The sequence below is a fragment of the Sarcophilus harrisii genome, chromosome 1, assembly GCF_902635505.1.
Source record: "Sarcophilus harrisii chromosome 1, mSarHar1.11, whole genome shotgun sequence".
NCBI classification, from domain to species: domain Eukaryota; kingdom Metazoa; phylum Chordata; class Mammalia; order Dasyuromorphia; family Dasyuridae; genus Sarcophilus; species Sarcophilus harrisii.
In genome coordinates this window covers 658,220,156-658,239,766 of record NC_045426.1, presented here as the reverse complement: position 1 = coordinate 658,239,766, position 19,611 = coordinate 658,220,156, and the positions used below count along the sequence as shown (strand labels likewise).

Here is a 19,611-nt window from a genome sequence, read left to right as displayed (position 1 = left end):
AAAAAACGGATGTTGTACAAAAGGCATAATAGAAAAAAGTATCAAACATTTTAGAAAATCCACAAATCATTGCCCTGATGAAGAACAGTTTCAATGACAAGCAAAAGACATATGTCTAGGGAAAAATATCCTTAACTTTAATCTTTGAAATGTCCTAACCTTCACAGTTTGGATTCAATATTTCTGCCTCCCAGACTTTTGACCTTAAATATTAATGCCACACTTCAGAGCAAGGGCAAGATCCCATCAATGATAGTGGGGCATTTTGTTAATTAGTCTCCTGATGGCATCTTTTATATCCTTGTTCCTCATGCTGTAGATAAAGGGGTTCAACATAGGAGTGACCACAGAATACATCACAGAGGCAACTGAGGTCTTCCAGAAGGAGTGGTTAGCTGAGGAACTCAGATATACTCCAAGCCCTGTGCCATAGAATAATGAAACAACAGAGAGGTGAGACCCACAGGTAGAAAAGGCTTTATATTTTCCCACAGTAGATGGAACTTTCAATAAGGAAGAACAAATTTGACTATAAGAGAAAAGGATCCCTGTAAGGGGAAGAATACCCAGAAGACCAGCTGCAAAATACACTAAGACATCATTGATGAGAGGATCAGAACAAGAGAGCTTTGTAACCTGACTAATATCACAGAAAAAATGAGGAAGTTTGTTTTCCAAACAAAAGGACAACCGCATTACCATTAAAGTATGGAGAATGGAATTTAGAAGACTGATACTCCATGAGATTAAAACCAGCCTACCACAAATCCTTGGACTCATTATGGTGACATAGTGCAGGGGGTGACAGATAGCCACAAAACGATCATAGGCCATCACAGTGAGGAGAAAATTGTCTAAAAAAGCAAAAACCATGAAGAAATACATTTGGGCAAGGCATTCAGCATAGAAGATGACTTTACTGTGTGTTATGATGTTCACCAGCATCTTTGGGACTGTAGTGGATACCAAACAAAAATCAACAAAGGATAAGTTAGAGAGGAAGAAGTACATTGGAGTGTGCAGGTGGGAGTCAGAACCAATGGCCAGCATGATGAGAAGGTTCCCTACCACAGTGACCACATATATGCTTAGGAAGAGCCCAAAAAGGGGAAGCTGCTGCTCTGGCTTCTCAGAAAGTCCCAGGAGGAGGAATTCTGAAACATATGTTTGGTTTTCTGGTCCCATACATTAGGTATATCTACAAGGGAAAAGATATAGTCAAATCTTAAAATAGAAAAATAGGCAGTTCACATTTTTTGTAACAGAAAGAAGACTAGAATTAGGATTCAGAAGTCTCAAGTTTAAATTCCAGATCTGCCACTTAATGCCTATTTGACCTTAGGCAATCCATTTTATTGAATTCAATTTCCTCATATTTAAAATAAAGCTGGATTGGGTGAGCTCAGTTTTTTTTTTTTTTCTAGGCTTCATTTCTCAGGAAAATTTACTAACCATACCTAAGACTTCATTAAAAATTATTAATGAAGTGAAATATCTTTTCTGAATAACAATATTCAATGAAGTTAAAAGTGTTCTGTGAGTCAAAGAAAAAGAATGATAAAAAGGATGAAAAAAATGGAGCAAAGCATTAATTTCAGTTTTGAAAGGGAAAACACTTTTTTTCAATTCAACAAATTGTTTGAATTGGGATTAAATATATATACTTTTATATAAAGGTAAAACATGTATAAAATAAAAACAATAAAAAGAAAAATTGAATTAAAGAAGTTATTTAAATGGCTGTGACAGAAAAAAGACATTTAAAATATGCAAGTAATTAATTTTTTAAAATCATGAAGTAATTTCATCAATAATGGATGAAGAGCCAAAAGAACAATTTTAGGGTGGAAGGATTTGGGGAGGATGGCAGAAAAATTCAGAAAATTTCAAGTTCTCCAGAATTTCCCCACATACAGAAAAATGTGCATCTCAGGGTGAACATAGATTGCAGAAAAACAAAGGAGACTCAAGGTAGAACAGGAGTCCTCCTGACCACCTGAGAAGACCCAAAGAAAGACTCCAGGATGGTGTTTAATCAGTGTAAAGTGCACACACCTCCAGGCTACCTCCACAGAAATAGCTAGTAGGGAACCCTGCGGTTAGTTTATCTGGTCTCAGTCTGAACCACAGGAATCTTCATCTCCTGGATAGCAGGAAGTCAGGAAAGACTAAGAGAATCTCTACTGATTAGGAATACCAGGCTCAGCTGTGCTTCTAAGACATGGCTCTGGAAGAAAAAGAATCAGCACAACCACTGAATGTGGAAGCAGTGGGGCAGAGATACTGCTGGCTGAGGGTATTTGAAGGAAGGTAGGACTTTTGGTTTGGGTTTCAGGTGAGAGGGGAGAGTTGAAGTGAAACTAGAGGGACAATCACCTCTCAAACCTAGGATTAGAGGTGTTTGTACTAATAGTTCTCATTTAAAAAAAAAATGAACAAGCAAAGAAGAAACAACCCAACCATAAGAATTTACTATGGGAATAGGAAAGACCAAGGTTTATCTTAAGAGGAGGACAGTGAAGGAAAAAAAAAAGCCTCTTCTATCCCAAAGTATAATGTTAAATGGTTCTCTGTCCACAAAGAATTTGTGGAAGAATTAAAAAAAGTTTAAAAATAAGGTGAGAGAGATTGAGTAAAAACTAAAAAAAAAAAAAAATAATAATCATACAAGAAAAACAAGAAGATTATGAAAAATGTTAACTGATTAGAAGAGGAGATACAGAATCTTAAAGAAGAAATAGTTCTTTGAAAATTAGAAGTGGGCAAGGGAAAGCCAGTGAAAGCATAAGAGACTAAGAAATAACAAAGCGAAATATAAAGAATGAAAAAATAGAACAAAGGTGAAAAATCTTATTAAAAGAAACAACAGATCTGGAGAACAGAGCAAGAAGAGAAAATATAAGAATAATTCTACTACTTGAAAGAGTGTGATCAAAAAAATAAAAAAATCACACAATAATGTAAGAAACAATCAAAGAAAAATGTCCTAGAGTTATAGAGCATAAGAAGAAAATAGAAGTAGAAAAAAAATCCATTGATCACCACATTAAAAAGGTCCTTTGTGGAAAATATAACTATTTTTGTAAAATATTGGTATTATTGCCAAATTTTGAGACTTCAAATCAAAGAGAAAAATTTGCAAGAAACAACAAAACAAAACAATACAAATATGCTGGAGCTTCAATTAACATCGTGTAGGATTTATCAGCAGTCACAGTAAAAAGCCACAGGTGGTGGAATAATACATATCAACAATCCAAAGAACTAGGCCTACAACCAAAAATATATCTAGCAACATTATCCATAATATTGGACAAAAAAGTGTATATTTAATATCCTTGAAGATTGTTAAAACTTTGTTTAAGCAAAATCAAAATTTAATAGAAAATTTAACATATAAGAGCCAATATCAATGATTAATTTCAAGGAATTCAACATAAACAAATCATTTGTTTTTTTACACGCACATGTATATCATATTAAGATTGAAATCAGTATTTAGGGAGCTCAAAAGAAATATTGGGGGAAAATTGAGTATGATCTGAGTCTAAAAAATAAAACTGTCTAGGAAAAGGTAAGAATAATAGTTATCTATACAAATTAGGCACAAAGGAAGAACCAACACAGAGGCATTAGAAGGGAGAGGAGTGCTCATAGTTCTAGATTAAATAGGGAACAGCACACATACACACACACACACACACACACACACACACACATACACAAACACCATGAAGAATATAGCAATTCTCCAATTTATAAAAGGAGGGAATAGGATAAAGTAGGGTATAAAAGGATGTGTTGAATAGCAGTGGGACCAAGTATATAGATTAATGAGTAATGGATAAAGGATAAAGTGGGGTATAGAAGGGTGTATAGATTAATGGGAGTAGAATAAAGAGGGAAGGAAAGGGTGGGTAGACAAGATAAGGGAAGGATCCCTAAGAAGAAATTAAGTAATCAAGGCAAGTTAAGCATAGAATTAAAGTGTAAAAGTTAGCAGAAATAAGAAATATAGGGAAACACTGCAACAAAGATCAGGAGTGGAATTTATTAGGGAAAAAAAGTAGAGCTAGTAATCACTGATCTTAGATAAAGTCAAACTTCAAGATCAGTTAAGAGAAAAATCTACATTATATGTCAGCCATATTAATATTGTTTTAGATGCATGTTTACATATAAGTAAATGAGTGTATATGTATGTGTGTATGAGTATATATGAGTTTGTATGTATGTGTCTATAGATACATACACACATACATGTATACCTACACATAAATATATACACACATACATATACATCTATACATTTATTATCTATCTATCTATACATCTGTGCTCAACTGTAGTCTACTTGGGAGAGGTGAAAAGGATGAAAGGGGAAAAAAAGAATAAAATAAAAAGCTCATAACAGAGAACAAAAGAATAATGTAAAAGGAATCTAAGAAAAGATGGATACTAATGAATAGAATCTCTTTTTTAGTATATATGCTTTCTTCAAATGAAAATTTATTGTTATATATTTTGAGTCTTCCCTGATGTTGTGCTAGGCTCATGCCAATGTTTTGTTTTGTTTATTTATCTCCCTTTTCTGTTTTTCTTTTTCGATTCTTTTTTTTAAATTTTGTATTTAGCTCAATAAAAATGGTTATAAACTTAAAAAACACATGAACAAATTTCAAAAGAAGGGTAAAAATTCTAAACATTGAAATAATATGCAATTTTATTAAAATAAAAAAGATACAAAAAGATATTTTAAAATTATGACCTCAATCCATAAAATTGGCCAAAAACAATCAAAAAACCAAAACTCAATACTGATAATTATAGGGATGAATAGGTATACTCGTTCAATGCAGATGGGGAGTTCTGAGACTTTTTTTGTTAGAAGTCTGACATTAAATAATAATAGATTATACTTTGAACCAACTTTTAGAGTTTTAGGAATATATCATGAAAGCATGAAAATTCATTGCTTCAAAAATTTTCTTAACAGAATTACATGTAAATGCAAAAAAAAAAAACATTGAAAACACACAATGCAATGTAAGCCAACTTTAAAAAATATTAAAAATTACAGAATATTATAAATATTAACGACCTTTGTTTAAAGTAATGCCATATTGTAATTAGTTATAATAAATCATAAAGAAAAGTTAATATAAATGAACAAAGAATTCTGATAAAGACCTTGAGAAAGTAAACAAAAATTGCTATAATTATATTAAATATATATTATATATTGAAATTTATCCTTTTAAATAGCAATTAATCAAGTGTAGTTGGTTCTATTGATATTTATTTTATTTTATTTTTAAAATATATACAACCAGTGATAATCAATTGTGAAATACTTGATTACTCTACTTGATATGATGATACATGACAATTTCAAAGACCTTATGATGAAAAAATTACTTTATACCTCCAGAGAGTGTAAGACAAGTCATGAATTCTGTGTACAAAATATGCATAATTTTCTCTATTTTCCTCGCTTTTTTGTGTGTAGGGGAATATGGTTTATATGAAATGTGTTTTGTATGATTTCACATGGATAATTGATATTATATTACTTGTTTCTTACTGGTTGTGGAAACTAGTTAATTTGGAATTCAAAATTTAAAAGAAAATGAATGCTAAGCAATATTAATCATTTAGCAAAGGAAACTCTACTTATGGGAGAAAGTCAATGATTTGTCAGGAAAGTTGGGAATAGGAAGCTTCTTCTGCAGTGAGAACAATTTTGAACCAAGAGGTAAGAGTAAAAGTTCATTTGAATTGACTTAATCCACTTTTCCAAAGCAAAAACAGGTAGGTAACAGAAGGAGGAAGTGAATTCAGAATACTCAAGACAATATCCGTATTGCCTCAATATTTGGTCCAAGAGAACAATACAGAGTTAGCATAGTCTAAGGCAATGGTTCTCAAACATTTTGGTTTTAGGACCCCTTCATATTCTTAAAAATTATTGAGGACCTCTAAAAATAGTTTTGGGTTCATTTCTACTAAAATTTATTTGATAATTAACTAAGATCAATAAATATTTTGAGTATTTTTTCATTCAATTACATATAATAAACTCATTACAGAGCAACTAAATGACAAAATGGATAGACTGGGGGGCAGTGAGGTGGTGCAGTGAATAGAGTACCAGCCCTGAAGTCAGGAGGACCTGAGTTCAAATCTGGTCTCAAGACACTTAATACTTCCTAGCTGTGTGACCCTGGGCAAATCACTTAACCTCTATTGCCTTAGCAAAAATAAAAATGGATAGAGTGCCAGGTCTAGAGTCAGAATTCTAGATCTGAATTCAAATATGGCCTCAGATACTTACTAGCTGTGTGACCCAGGCCAAGTCACTTAAGCCTGTTTACCTCAGTTTCCTCATCTATAAAAAGGACTGGAGAAGGAAATGGTAAATCACTGTAGTATCTTTGCCAAGAAAACCTCAAAAAGAGTTATGAAGAGACAGACATGATTGAAATGAGTGTACAATAACAAAACATATTAACATAAATAATATTTTAGTTAAAAACAATTATATTGAAATGGAAATTTATTGCTTTAAATTTAGAATCTTCATGGTTTGCTGGGCATATATTAATTTTTTAAAAATTCCTATTTTGGTATTTATGTTTTATTTTAATTAAAAAAACCCTTTGGACAAAGGCAGTTTGGAAATTGGTTAAAAACTACATCTTATAGATAAGTGTAATTCTAAATTCTTTTTAAATTTCTATTTGTCATTTATTCTGAGATCTAGGGCTAAAAATTGTCTTCAATATATTGTAATTTAAATAATGAACAATTGATTCTCCAAAATAAAGGTAACTCAAATGAGTTCAATAAGACAATCAAAACAAAAACAAAAACAAAAACCAAGCAAAACTATTTTTTCCTAAACAAGAATTTTAGGAAGAAGAATAGTATCATTTTATATTTTTACAAATTTGAAAAATAAATTAACATTCTATCAACACTGCAAATGTCAATGTACTTATTCCAGGATATCTCTCGACATTTTTAGAGTTGTTCAACAATTTTCATATTTCAGCATCAATTTTGTTTGTTGCCTGGCATTCACATAAAATAAGTTCTTCTTCAATGAATATTTTGTATTCATACCAGATGCATATAATCCAAACAACATGTCCAGCATCATTTGCAGATCTGTCCATTTGTGAGGCAAAAGTACAATTCTGCAGAAGAGATACTAACACAGTACTCATATTTGCAACTAAATCTTAATTCACAGGTCTGATATCCTTTGGGAAAGTCTTCTGTAAACATGAGAGAATGAGAAAGGCAAGTAATATCTGGGTATTATTATGTAATTATTTTTGACCTTTCAGACCTTTTGAAAGGATCTTAGGGATCCCCAGGCATATCAAAACATACTTTGATAATCATTGATCTAAAATAAGGGCAAAGTCAAAAAGCCAAGTATTTTGAAAAACTTGAACTCATACCGGAAAGTTATTGTCCAATATGATTTATTCAACATATTCATTATACTGAAACTATACTGATAGTCTCACAAGATAGAAAAACCCCCAATATATGATGTTACAGGAATGTAAGTTTTGACTCAATATAAGGGAAAATATCCCAACAATAAAATTTATTCAGGAATGAAATGGTATACTTGGGGAAATAGTAATTTTCCCAGCACAAAAATGATTTTAAAATGGCTAATTATTCCTAGAATCCCTATTCATCCAATTTATCCAGTTTTAAAGGCTCAAAAATCTTGTTACTTTAGTTTTTCTTTTGTTCTCCTTTCCCATATCCAATTATATTCCAAATACTCTTAATTTTATGTCCAAAACATCTGCCCCTTTTTTTATTCCCATTGTAGTAATCTTAGGACAAGTTCTTATTACCATTAATATGTAATCTTGAAGCCTCTAGAGAAAACTTCTAAACATACTGAGAAACAATTTTATAAATGGCAACTAGAAAAAAATAGGATTTCCATTCTGAATTCTGAGGCAATATTGGTCTCTCAGAGTCTTCACAAGAGGTTCTGTTGCCATATCATTAAGACAGCAACAACTTCAAAGAAGAGATAGTGCATACATTGGAATTTGTGGTATGTTATGTACTTGGAGTAACTTAACCACCACAATCAGAGTATGACTCTTCCTTTACAAAGACCTGTACAAAGCATCTCAGAATTGGAAAAGTATTCAATAGTTAAGAAATCCCCTTTATGACTTCCCAGAAAATTAGTTAATAATTTTCCACTTTAAGATCTTCTGTAGTTATAAATATACTATGTCATAAATCAGACTATCTCTAGAGAGCTCTAGAAAAATTTTAAATTTATATTGGGTTCAGGTCTCACTGTTCATAGTCTGATTGAATCACAGCCTCTCAGAAAAAGATCATCTAGTCAAATGTGCACTTAATGAAATAATATCCTACAGTAATATCCCTGTTAAGTGGGTACATATCTCATCTTTGAACATCTGCAGCAATAAAAAATTCAGTCTTCTGAGGAAATAAATTCATAAATTTGTATAATTCAAAAGAATCTCAAACATATATATCTATCTCAGTTCTTATCTGAAATGAAGATAAAAAAGAAAAATTCTGTGATAACAGGATAGGAAAGAAATGAGCAAAGTGCCAAAGTTAGAAAAAGAAAATAGACTGGACAAATTTAATGCAGGAAGATGTGGCGTCAATATATAGTTAAATGTTCCATTTAAATGAATCAGACTTGAAATAACTGCAAGTACTATGCACTGTTGGTTTATAATTCACAAATGAATATCTTTCTTATAGAATGCTAAGGATATAGATCCATCTATAAACTACATCTATTATCTGAAGATCATATTAGCTAATTTTGAAGCAGATAATCATCAGGTTGGTCTCTGGGTGGGAAATCTTTTTTTTTTCAAAACAGTTCCTCACAAGGGTCTATTACTAATAAAGGGATTGTCATCTATATCCATAGAGGGCTTAGTCTCATTGATAAATCCTTGACTTAGGAATAGAAACACACAAGGAATTTATATACTTTTACTTTCAAACAATAGGAGGGAACTTTAATTCTGCTACTGACCTAAGTTCAAAGAAAAGAAGTGTCTAGTGGGAATCAGCAAGTTAAAAAAGGGAGAATAGAAGAGATAAAATATGTGGGAGAAAAGATTTTTCTTGGAGAAATGATTGAAAAAGGACTGAAGGCACACTCAAAGTAGCCTTCTAGATATCAAATTCTAATCTTTAGGAAACGAGGACAGTGAAAATCCTACCTTCCACAGGAAATCTTTCCAATTCCTTCTTAATCCAAATGCCCTCCTTCTTTTGACTATTTTCTATAAATTTTGTAGATATCGTGTTTTATATAGTGATTAAAAAAAAAAACAACCCAGAGATGATTGCTATTAAGGAAACTAAGATCCAAAAGTGACATACTGACTAAGAATAGCACAAAGTAAGTACATTTAGTAATTTCTTCTTGACTAAGAGGGAAACATAATATACTAACAAAAGTTTTCTGTGGGTTTTTCCTCTTTTAGGAAAGCAACAAAAGATGTTTCTGTGGCTGAATTCTGTATTATCTTTTATAATGAAAGCCAAATACATATTAGTCTTATCCAAAAGGCAAAGCTATTCTGCTGTGGCCCACTTGGAGTATAAATATAGTAGTCAGTGAAAATCCTTGGCTAGAGGAAGCAATATGGGCATAGGAAAAGCAAAGTTCACTCAATGAAAACAACTCTACAGTTGAAAGAGGCCTTAAAGCACAGATTAACAGAATTGGGAAAGACCTTATAACATACAATGTCAAAACAGCTAAATCCCCTGAAAAAAATGAAATAGTAATTGTAAAGCATCCAGCATCTAGTAAGTAGATGCTTAAATGTTTGTTTCCTTCCTTCCTTTTTTTTTTTTATGAGACAATTGAGGTTAAGTGACTTGCCCATGGTCACACAATTAGGAAGTGTTAAGTGTCTGAGGTCAAATTTGAACTCAGGTTCTCCTGACTTCAAGGCTAGTGCTGTATTCACTAAACCACCTAGCTGCCTCCAGTATAAGACATTTTCAAAACTTTCAGTTTAACAGTGAAATTTCTATCCTCTCTTTATCTCATATTTTCTTGTCCTCATTTTACTTATCGGAAATAATATCATACACTTTATTAACTTTTTTTTTTAGGGAAAAAATACTTCCTTGACTCCTCCTCATAGTCAAATAATATGAGACTTAGCTATGTGGGCAATGAAAAGCTTCAGTTAAGAATCTCTCCTAACTTTGGAGAGTCAGAATGCTTTAATGGCAAGAATTAACTATGATCTCACTCTCAAGTCTTTGGAAATAAGACAGGAAGGTTTCTGTCAAACTAGGAATCATATTGAGGAATCCAATATGTGCCACTGTTCAAAGAGTTTTCTTGGATTCCTGAAAAGGTCTATTTAAGATCATTTGTTTTTATTGGTCTTTGATGCTATTTATTGCATTTATTGCTATAAATTTGCTATTTATAGCTTTGCTATTATAATAACATCAAAGATTTCTTTTATGGTTTAAGTTTAACAGAAATTTCAACAGAAACAGATTAAATCAGAATAAAAACCCGGTTCAAATCTGACTTCAGACACTACCTGTGTGACCTTGAGCAAGTCACTTACCTTCAACTGCCTCAAAAATAAAATAAAAAAATGGAAATAAAATGAGGGAATTAAATTTCCCAAAATCACATAGGTAGTTAGTAGCAGACCCGGGACTTAAATGGACTTTTATTTTTATTCTGAATCTTTGACTCGTTCCCTAGTACTATACTCTCTTTCCATCCCTGGGCCATGATAGACTCTGGATTTTTACCTAGACTCACAGCTGGATCAAACTGGATTGGACTCTAAATTAGATTGGATCATGATGTGCATTATGTTGAGTTTGCCATGATCTTTCTGGATTTCTGAGGAAGAAAGGAATACCTATTTCCCTTGCCTCCTCTTTTTTCACATTGCATCCTCTATCCTCATAGTACTTACTGGGCGCCACCAAGAAACCCACGACTAACTGATTGTGCTTCTGTCCTAGATTATTGGAGAGAGATGACCTCAAGTAAAAGGAGTGATGCATCAGTGCAGTACAAGTAGACTACCTCCCATCCCAGAACTGAGAGTTTCCCTGGGGGCAGTGGCAGGTAGGGGAATATTTGTGATTTCTAAAGTTCCCATAGCTCTTCATTAGACAAATTACATATTTGTCTTTCCATTCCTGGAATATCTCAGCTCCTTATAGGTCAATAGAGTAACCTGGCAGAAAACTTCCAAACAATGCAATGATGGAATTGGCTATCTTATGGAGTAATAAGTTGTCCAAAGATAGTGATTTTCAAGAGAATGTTAGGGGACTGTTTATCTGGATTATTATAGACAATTTTCATGATTTGAAGGAGAATTGAACTAAATAGATTCTGAAGTCCCTTGGAACTCTCATTATGAAGAATCTACAGATCTATAAATGAATTTCTTTGTAAAGTAATGAGAAACTGTTACTTAAGTGCCTGAAAAGAATGAAGGAATATTCATATGGGACAGTATAAGCAGATACTTTCTTTAGGAAAGTGGTTGCTGTCTGAGATTCTTTCCATGTTAGAATGGTGTGCTTCATCAGGCAATGACTTCCCTTCTACTGGGCATTTTCAAACTTAGGGGGAAGACAAAATTCTTATTGTGGGAACTGACTTGGATTTGTTGAAAGATGAGCTTGGTTCCTATTCCAGTTCTATTGCTTATTGACCTTAGTCCGGTCACTTCTATATTTTGAGCCTCAGTTTCCTTATTAGAATAATGAGATGGGTATTTATATGAACTTTAAATTCCCTTCCCAGAGTTATGTCCCATATAATCTGTAAGGGATTGCTACTTAAGTGTAAGTTGGAATAGAAAACTTTTGATGTCCCTTCCAGGTCTGAATGTACAAATATAGCCTATTCTGCCAAAATTAGATCTAATTTTATTGCTAGTGATGCATAGAGTTCTTCAAGTATATATAGACCTGAAGTATCAAACATGGGGCCTATAGAACACATGTATCCCATAGTACTCTGAAATATGATGTGAATTAAATTTAAGTGTAATTGGGAAATATTTAACACAATAAGAATGCAATAAAATATAGATAACATAAGCAAACATTTTAAGTTAATATGAAATGAAATGAACTTGAGGAAGTGGGGTTATATATAAAAAATCATAGACCCAGTTTCAGTAGCTTTTTTATGGAAATATTACAAAGACATTAAGATAGCCAAAAAAACATTACACACACACACACACACACACACACACACACACACACACACACACACTGCATCCTAGGCAGTATGATAGGATACAAAACCAAAATTGAATCAGTACCTGCTCTCAAGAAACATGTACATTCTTACTAAAAACATGTACATATTTGAGAATATGTGGAATAAATACAAGGTAGTTTGGAGGGAGGGCAGTAGAATTTAGGAGGAATCAGAAAAAGTTTCATGTAAAAGTTGGATATGCTATAGTTGTGAACTTCTGATACTGTAAGGAAGATAATGCATTCAAGAAAAATAGGAAAATTTAAAAAAGGAGGAAATGATAGCTTTATGAATACCATTTTGGAAATGTGGAGTTTACAGTATCTGTGTTATATATATATATGTGTATGTGTGTATATACTTGAAGTATTTAATAGAGTCAGATGATGTGAGTCTGGATTTCAGGACAAAGAACTAGATAAATATTGATCTGAGTCATTTCCGTAGAATGATAATTGGCAAGTTTAAGCAAAATGTAGTTATTTTGATTATTGTTCTGGGCTTTACTAACTTCATTGTTTTATTTTAGATCATGACGTCAAGTCCTATGCCTTTGGAATCGCTTGAAATAAAATACATTTTCATTCAATCGCTTCATTTCCACTTAGTAGGTCTAAGTACTTTAGATGTGTATGTGTGTGTGTTTTTTTAATGCAGCAAATTGTTGTGCCATACTTTTAAATATGTAATTGAGGAAAATAAAAAATATTTTAAAAAAAGAAAGTAAGACTCATTTTCTCAGATGTCAATTCAGAAATGCACAACCATATAAATAAATTAGAGATACTAACAAAAGGAGGCAGGTTTGACCTTTAAAAAAGGAATATTTGTATCCCCCTTTTAAATTATAAAATTTAACCAGTTCCCATTAGGTTTATAATGGTTCACTTTGTGCTTTTTTCTATTACCTACTTAGTAAAGATAGTAAGTAACCATAGTAAGTAAGTAACCATAGTAAGAGGTTGTATTTATATTGTGTTTTGTTGATTACAAAGCACTTCACATATTATCTTCTTTGATCCTCACAAAACTTTTGAGTCTTATGCTATTATCCCCATTTTGCAATAGAAGAAAATAAGGATAAAAAAGTTTAAGTGATTTGTACAAACAGCTAGTAAATTTCTGAGTGAAAATATGAACTGTGGTCTTCCTAACTACTAGGCTTAGTACTCTGGTCTAATTTTAGAAAACCCTTAGAGGAAAACCAGCAAAAGAGACTGATTAACTGAATTGGTGACTTAATAATGTTTTTCTACTAGTTGGTATATCAAAAAAGGAATCCAGAAACAATTAATGACTATGAAATGGGATTATTATGATGAAATGTCAAAGGGGATAGAGTTAAAACAAAGCTTTTTGAAAATACTATTAAATTTAAAAAAAACCCTCCAGCTAACTTGATTTTTAAAAGAGAAAGAAGAAAAGAAAATTACCAAACTAAAAATGAACAAGGTGAAGTCACATAAAAGAAGGTAAATTCACCATAGACTTCTTTTCTGATAAAAAGACTTAAGGGGAATTTACTATGTGTATTTATATGACAGAAAAAGTCATAAATTAAAGAAAATACAGTTATCTTCCCCCAAAAGACAAAAACCCCCAAATTAATAGCACATGAGACAGACATCATAAGTGATTCAAACTCAGAGAGAAAAAGTATGCCATAAAGGCAGTGCTAAGGGTGTTGAGGGAAAAGTGATCTAGATGGATGTAGAAGTAAATTGTATTAAACATTTAAGGAAAAATGAATACCGATATTACACAAATTATTTTGTTTTATTTTATTTTTGTTGAGGCAATTGGAGTTAAGTGACTTGCCCAGGGTCACACAGCTAGGAAGTGTTAAGTGTCTGAGGCCAGATTTGAACTCGGGTCCTTTTGATTTCAGGACTGGTGCTCTATCCACTGCATCACCTAGCTGCCCCCATAAATTATTTAAAGAACTGAAAAAGAAACACCTAATCAAACTCTTCTAACAGATAGTTATTATCTTAATACCTAAACTAGTGAGAGATAATGTAGAGAAAGAGAACTATAGACCAATGTCATTAATAAATATTGATGTAAAAGTTTCAATAAAATCTTAGCAAAAGAATACAGTATTAGAGGCTCACAAATCTATTCATTCTGACCACAATATCTTGTTTCTCCTTTCATCCTGATTCTTTTCCCTTGCTGACTAAAAACTTTTGAAACTCAGATAAGCTCCAGGTTCTATATTCTTTACCTGTTTAATGTATAATGATAACATTTTTAGGAAGAACAATAAAGATCAAGAAATCATTAAAAGGAGGACAAAAGATAACATCTTTACCACCACTCTCAATACTTTCCAGTACTCTTTTGTGTATTGTCTTCCACTACTGTAATATAAATTCCTTGACAGCAGAGATTGTCTTTATTTCTGCTTACATTTTTGTTTTGAGTTTCAGGCATATATTAAATATTGATTTGACTATAACATATGCAAAAAGAAGCTGTCTACCTTCTGCCTAAAGAAATCTAAGAACAAATATCCACCACCTTTTTAAGCAGCTCTTTACTCTTCTGGACAGCAATTCTTGTTGGAATCATTTAATCTCATCAAGACTAAAATGATTCCTTTCCTATAGGACCAAACAAGACCAATGAAATCTGTACTTTTATTACCTGTATTACTATGACCAACTAATATCTCTTATTTATGTTCTGATTTCTATAAAGACAACTACTAAATATATTTGGAATTTAGGGTGGCATGTATTAAAATGCAAAAACTGTTCTCGGGATCAGCAGCCTTTCAGCCTACAAATGTATAGTGAGAGTCAGTTCTGCCTCAACTGCTAGAGTCCTCTATAGTGATCGAGGGCAAGTTTGGGATAGAATAATGACATATATGGAATTAATTTGGCAATGAGATCATTCCCAGACTGTGAATAAAATATCAAGCAATACTACCACAAGGGGAAAAGCAAGCAGGGGCTAAGATCAATTATAGAAAGGGTTGGGTTCAGTTTGGGTCCAATTGAAGGGAAGAAGGAAGGGAAGGGAGGGAGAAAGGAAGGAAGAAAAAGAGAGAAGGGAGTAAGTAAAGGAGAAAGTAAGGGTAAGAAAAGAAGGATGGAAAGAAGAAAAAGGAAGGAAGGAAAGAAAAAAGAAAAAAGGGAAGGAAAGCAGGAAGGAAGGAGAAAAGGAAGGAAGAAAGGAAAGAAGAAACAAAGGAAGGAAGAAAGAAAGAAAAAAGAGAGAAGTAAGGAGGGGAAAGAAAAAGGGAAGGAAGGAATAAAAGAAGTACCTATTATTCTTGCCTTCCTCTCCTTTCACATTGTCTTCCCTTCCTTCAAAGCACTTATAGGCTATCACCAAAAAGCCACATTTGATGACTCTTGCTTCTGATTGATCATTAAGTTTCCCTAGAGAAATGGTAGAGAGGTGACCTGAAGTAAGAGGTCCTCCTAGAACTGAGGTTTTCCCTGGGGGTAGTGGCAAATAGGGGAATATTTGTGATTTCTAAAGTCCCCATAGCTATTCATTAGGCAAATCATACAATTGTATTTTCAATCCTGGAATACTTCAGCTCCCTACAGTTCAATAGAGAGCCCTGGCAGAAAGTTTTCTACCAATGAGAGCTATCTAATAATGAAATTGATTGACTCATGGCATAATAAAGTTACTCAAAGCTAGTGATCTTCAAGAGTACATTAGGGTATTGTTTATATGGATTAGTGTAGATGATCATGATTTGAATGGGACCTAAATTAGATAGACTCTGCAGGCCCTTTAGGATCCCACTATGAAGTATCTACAAATCTATAAAAGGGTTTCTTTTTAAAGTAATGAGACACCCTTATTGTAAATGCCCTAACAGAATCAGGCCATATTCATATGGTTGTCAGAGAGTATCAACATGACATTATTATGGTAAGTTGTTACAGTGTATATAGCCGATGATGGCTAATCAGACCAATATTAGCTTGGAATGCTTTGCCACAGTTTGGACACTGATAGTGCCTATTTAGGACATTTGGGGTAGCTTCTCTAATTTTGTGCATCTTGTGTTTTCTTTTGGGCTGATTCAATTCTGCTTTGTTCATGAAGGCATGCTCTGCTGAGCAGTTTTGTACTAGTGTTTTCCATGTCATACAATCAATTCCAAGACTCATGAGAGATACCTTAAGAGTGTTCTTGCATCACTTTTTTGGACCACCTTGTGAGCACTTGCCCTGTATGAGTTCTCCCTAAGATAATTTTTTTTGGCAAGTGTACATTTGGCATTCGAACAATGTGACCAGCCCAATAATCTTTCCAGTACAGTTGGAATGCCTGGCAGTTTAGTTCAATAAATGACTAAGTGTCTGGCATCTTAACCTGCCAGGTGATCTTTAGAATCTTACAAAGGCTCCCGGGTTATTTTTACCTTTTGAATCCAACTCTCCCTGTGCAACAAGAAAACTGTTTGGATCTGCACACAAACATTGTATCTAGGATATACTACGACATATTCAACATATATAGGACTGCTTGCCATCTAGGGGAGGGGGTGGAGGGTGGGAGGGAAAAATCGGAACAGAAGTGAGTGCAAGGGATAATGTAAAAAAAATTACCCTGGCATGGGTTCTGTCAATAAAAAGTTGCTATAAAAAAAAAAGAATCTTACAAAGGCAATTCAAATGGAAGTGATTAAGTTTCCTGTCATGCTACTGGTACTGTCCAGGTATCACAAGCATACAACAATGAGGTCAACACAACGGCTCTGTAGACCTTCATTTTGGAAGTCAGCCTAATAACTCTGCTCTTCCACACTTTCCTTTGGAGCCTCTCAAACACTGAGCTAGTTCTGGCAATGTGTGTGTGTCAATGTTATTGCCAGGGATTGCCATCCCTGGAAAGTATAATGCTAAGGTAAGTGAACTTACTCACAACAAACATAACATCATCATTTATTGTAACTGATGGTTCCACTTATGGATGGTATGGTGTTGACTGATAGAGGAGCTGTGTTTTCTTGGTGCTAATCATTAGACCGACATTAGCACAAACAGCAGAGAATTGATCCATACTTTGTTGTATCTTTGTTTTGGAGGCTACATTGAATGCCCAATCATCTGCATACAAAAAAATCATGCACCAACATTCACTTCACTTTAGTTTTGCCATACCCTTTTCAAGTTGAATAATTTACCATCAGTGCAGTAGCTGACTTTGATTCCATGTTTGTCCTCATTGAAGGCATGTGACAACATGGTTAAAAACATCATGCTATAAAGCATCTGAGCAAGCACACAATCTTGTTTCACTCCATTTGTGATTGGGAAAGTTCAAGAGCATTGTCCATAATTCAGAACCTGGGCAAGCATACTATCATGAAATTGATGTATTATGCTGATGATGGTAACTTCTCTGGGAAACCAAACTTTGACTTAATTTATATCAGAGACCTAGGTCAGATTTACAATTGTAACTAGAAGTTTGTTCTGCTCTGGGAATTTTTCTTGGAGTTTTGGGGCAGTAAGCATATCGACTATTCCTCAGCCACTTGTAAAGCCACACTGACTCTCAGGTAGATAAGCACTTTCTAAGTGTGAGGTCAGTCTATTAAAGTGAACTCTGTCAAGAAACTTGCAAGCAATGACTAAGACAGAGGCCCTCTTGTGATTGTCACAGGACAATCTATTCCTTTTCTATTTATTAATGTCAAGAGAGAAAAGTCAGGATGGTGAAGGGCCTATGAACATTAGATGAAGAAACTAAGATTTCTTAGCCTAGAAAAGAGACTGTGTGGGGTGGCATAACAATCTTTACATATTTACAGAGATGTGTGTGAGAAGAAATGTGTTATTTTTCTGCATGGATTCAGAGTTAGGAAATAGGCCACTTACTAATTGAAAAGAGTCATATTTGGCTCAGTATAAAACAAAAAAAAGTTATTTAAATGGAGAGGTGGAGCCCAGATGATGGAGTCAAGGCTGGAACTCACAAAAGTGCTCTCTCAGATATATCTAAATATACATTTAAATAATGAGGAAAGGCTTCTGAATTGGTGGCAGTGGCAGCAGTCTCCAGATCGCTCACCTTACAGATGCCAAGAACAACTTGACAAAAAAGATTTAGTATATAAGAGTGTGAAGAGCCTAAGCAAAGGAGGAGTGGGCTTTAGGAGTCACTGAATTAACAATGGTGGAAGCAGCATTGTAGCAAGAGCAGAGGCAAAAGTGATGATAGAAGTAGCTTTCAGAGATCTCAACACACAGTTAGGGTGGCCAAATAGCTGGTCAGATGGATTAGAGGAGTCTTCTTTCTTGATACAGACAGGAGTCTCTTGCTTTGCACAGACTCAGATCTGGGTAGCAGTGCTGGGCCACAGTACAGTTCCCTAGAAGTAGCTCTGAAAACACAAACCCCTTATATAAACCCCCTGAAGATTGGGACACTGCACCCTCCATAGAGCCCCAGTTTAACAAAGAGTTAAAAACTAAGCAATAGATTGGTGAAATGAGTAAACAAAATTAAAAAAAAATCTGATCAGAAAAAAACTCTATGGTAATTAGGAATATCAAAATACACATTCAGAAGAGAATAACAAAATCAAAATGCCTACATCTACTTTTTTTCTAAAAAAAAAATGGTCTCAGGCCATAGAAGAGCTCAAAAGGGATTTTGAAAATAAAGTAAGAGAGGTTGAGAAAAAAATGGGAAGAAAAATGAAAGTGAGGCAAAAAAGTACAAAAAGTCAATGAGGAGAATGTCTTTTTTCTTTTTTTTTTTTTTAAATATTAGCTTATTTTCAAAATATATGCAAAGATATTTTCCTTTTTTTATTAAAGCTTTTTATTTTCAAAACTTATGCAAAATAAACTGGGAAAACATTTTTACAGTTAAAGGTTCTGATAAAGGCCTCATTTCCAAAATATATAAAGAATTAACTCTAATTTATAAGAAATCAAGCCATTCCCCAAATGATAAATGGTCAAAGGATATGAACAGACAATTTTCAGATGAAGAAATTGAAACTATTTCTAGTCATACGAAAAGGTGTTCCAAAAGACTATTGATCAGAGAAATGCAAATTAAAACAACTCTGAGATACCACTACACACTTCTCAGATTGGCTAAGATAACAAGAAAAGATAATGATGAATGTTGGAGGGGATGGAGGAAAACTGATACATTGTTGGTGGATTGTGAATACATCCAGCCATTCTGGAGAGTAATTTGAAATATGCTCAAAAAGCTATCAAACTGGGCATACCCTTTGACCCAGCAGTGTTACTACTGAAAGAAGGGAAAAGGATCCGAATGTGCAAAGATGTTTG

The 19,611-nt window shown here is 33.5% G+C and overlaps 1 protein-coding gene across 1 annotated transcript in view; it reads right to left on the bottom strand.

Annotated features, from left to right (window-relative positions):
• Positions 1-246: 246 nt before the first annotated feature.
• LOC100921757 (olfactory receptor-like protein OLF4) overlaps positions 247-19,611 on the bottom strand; it is a 51,987-nt gene continuing 32,622 nt past the window's right edge. Inside the window, exons 3-4 of the mRNA XM_031948045.1 lie at positions 738-1,186; positions 247-452 (exon numbers count right to left, since the gene is read on the bottom strand). Of these exons, the coding sequence (XP_031803905.1) occupies positions 247-452; positions 738-1,186 (655 nt within the window). The remainder of the gene's footprint in view (positions 453-737; positions 1,187-19,611) is intronic.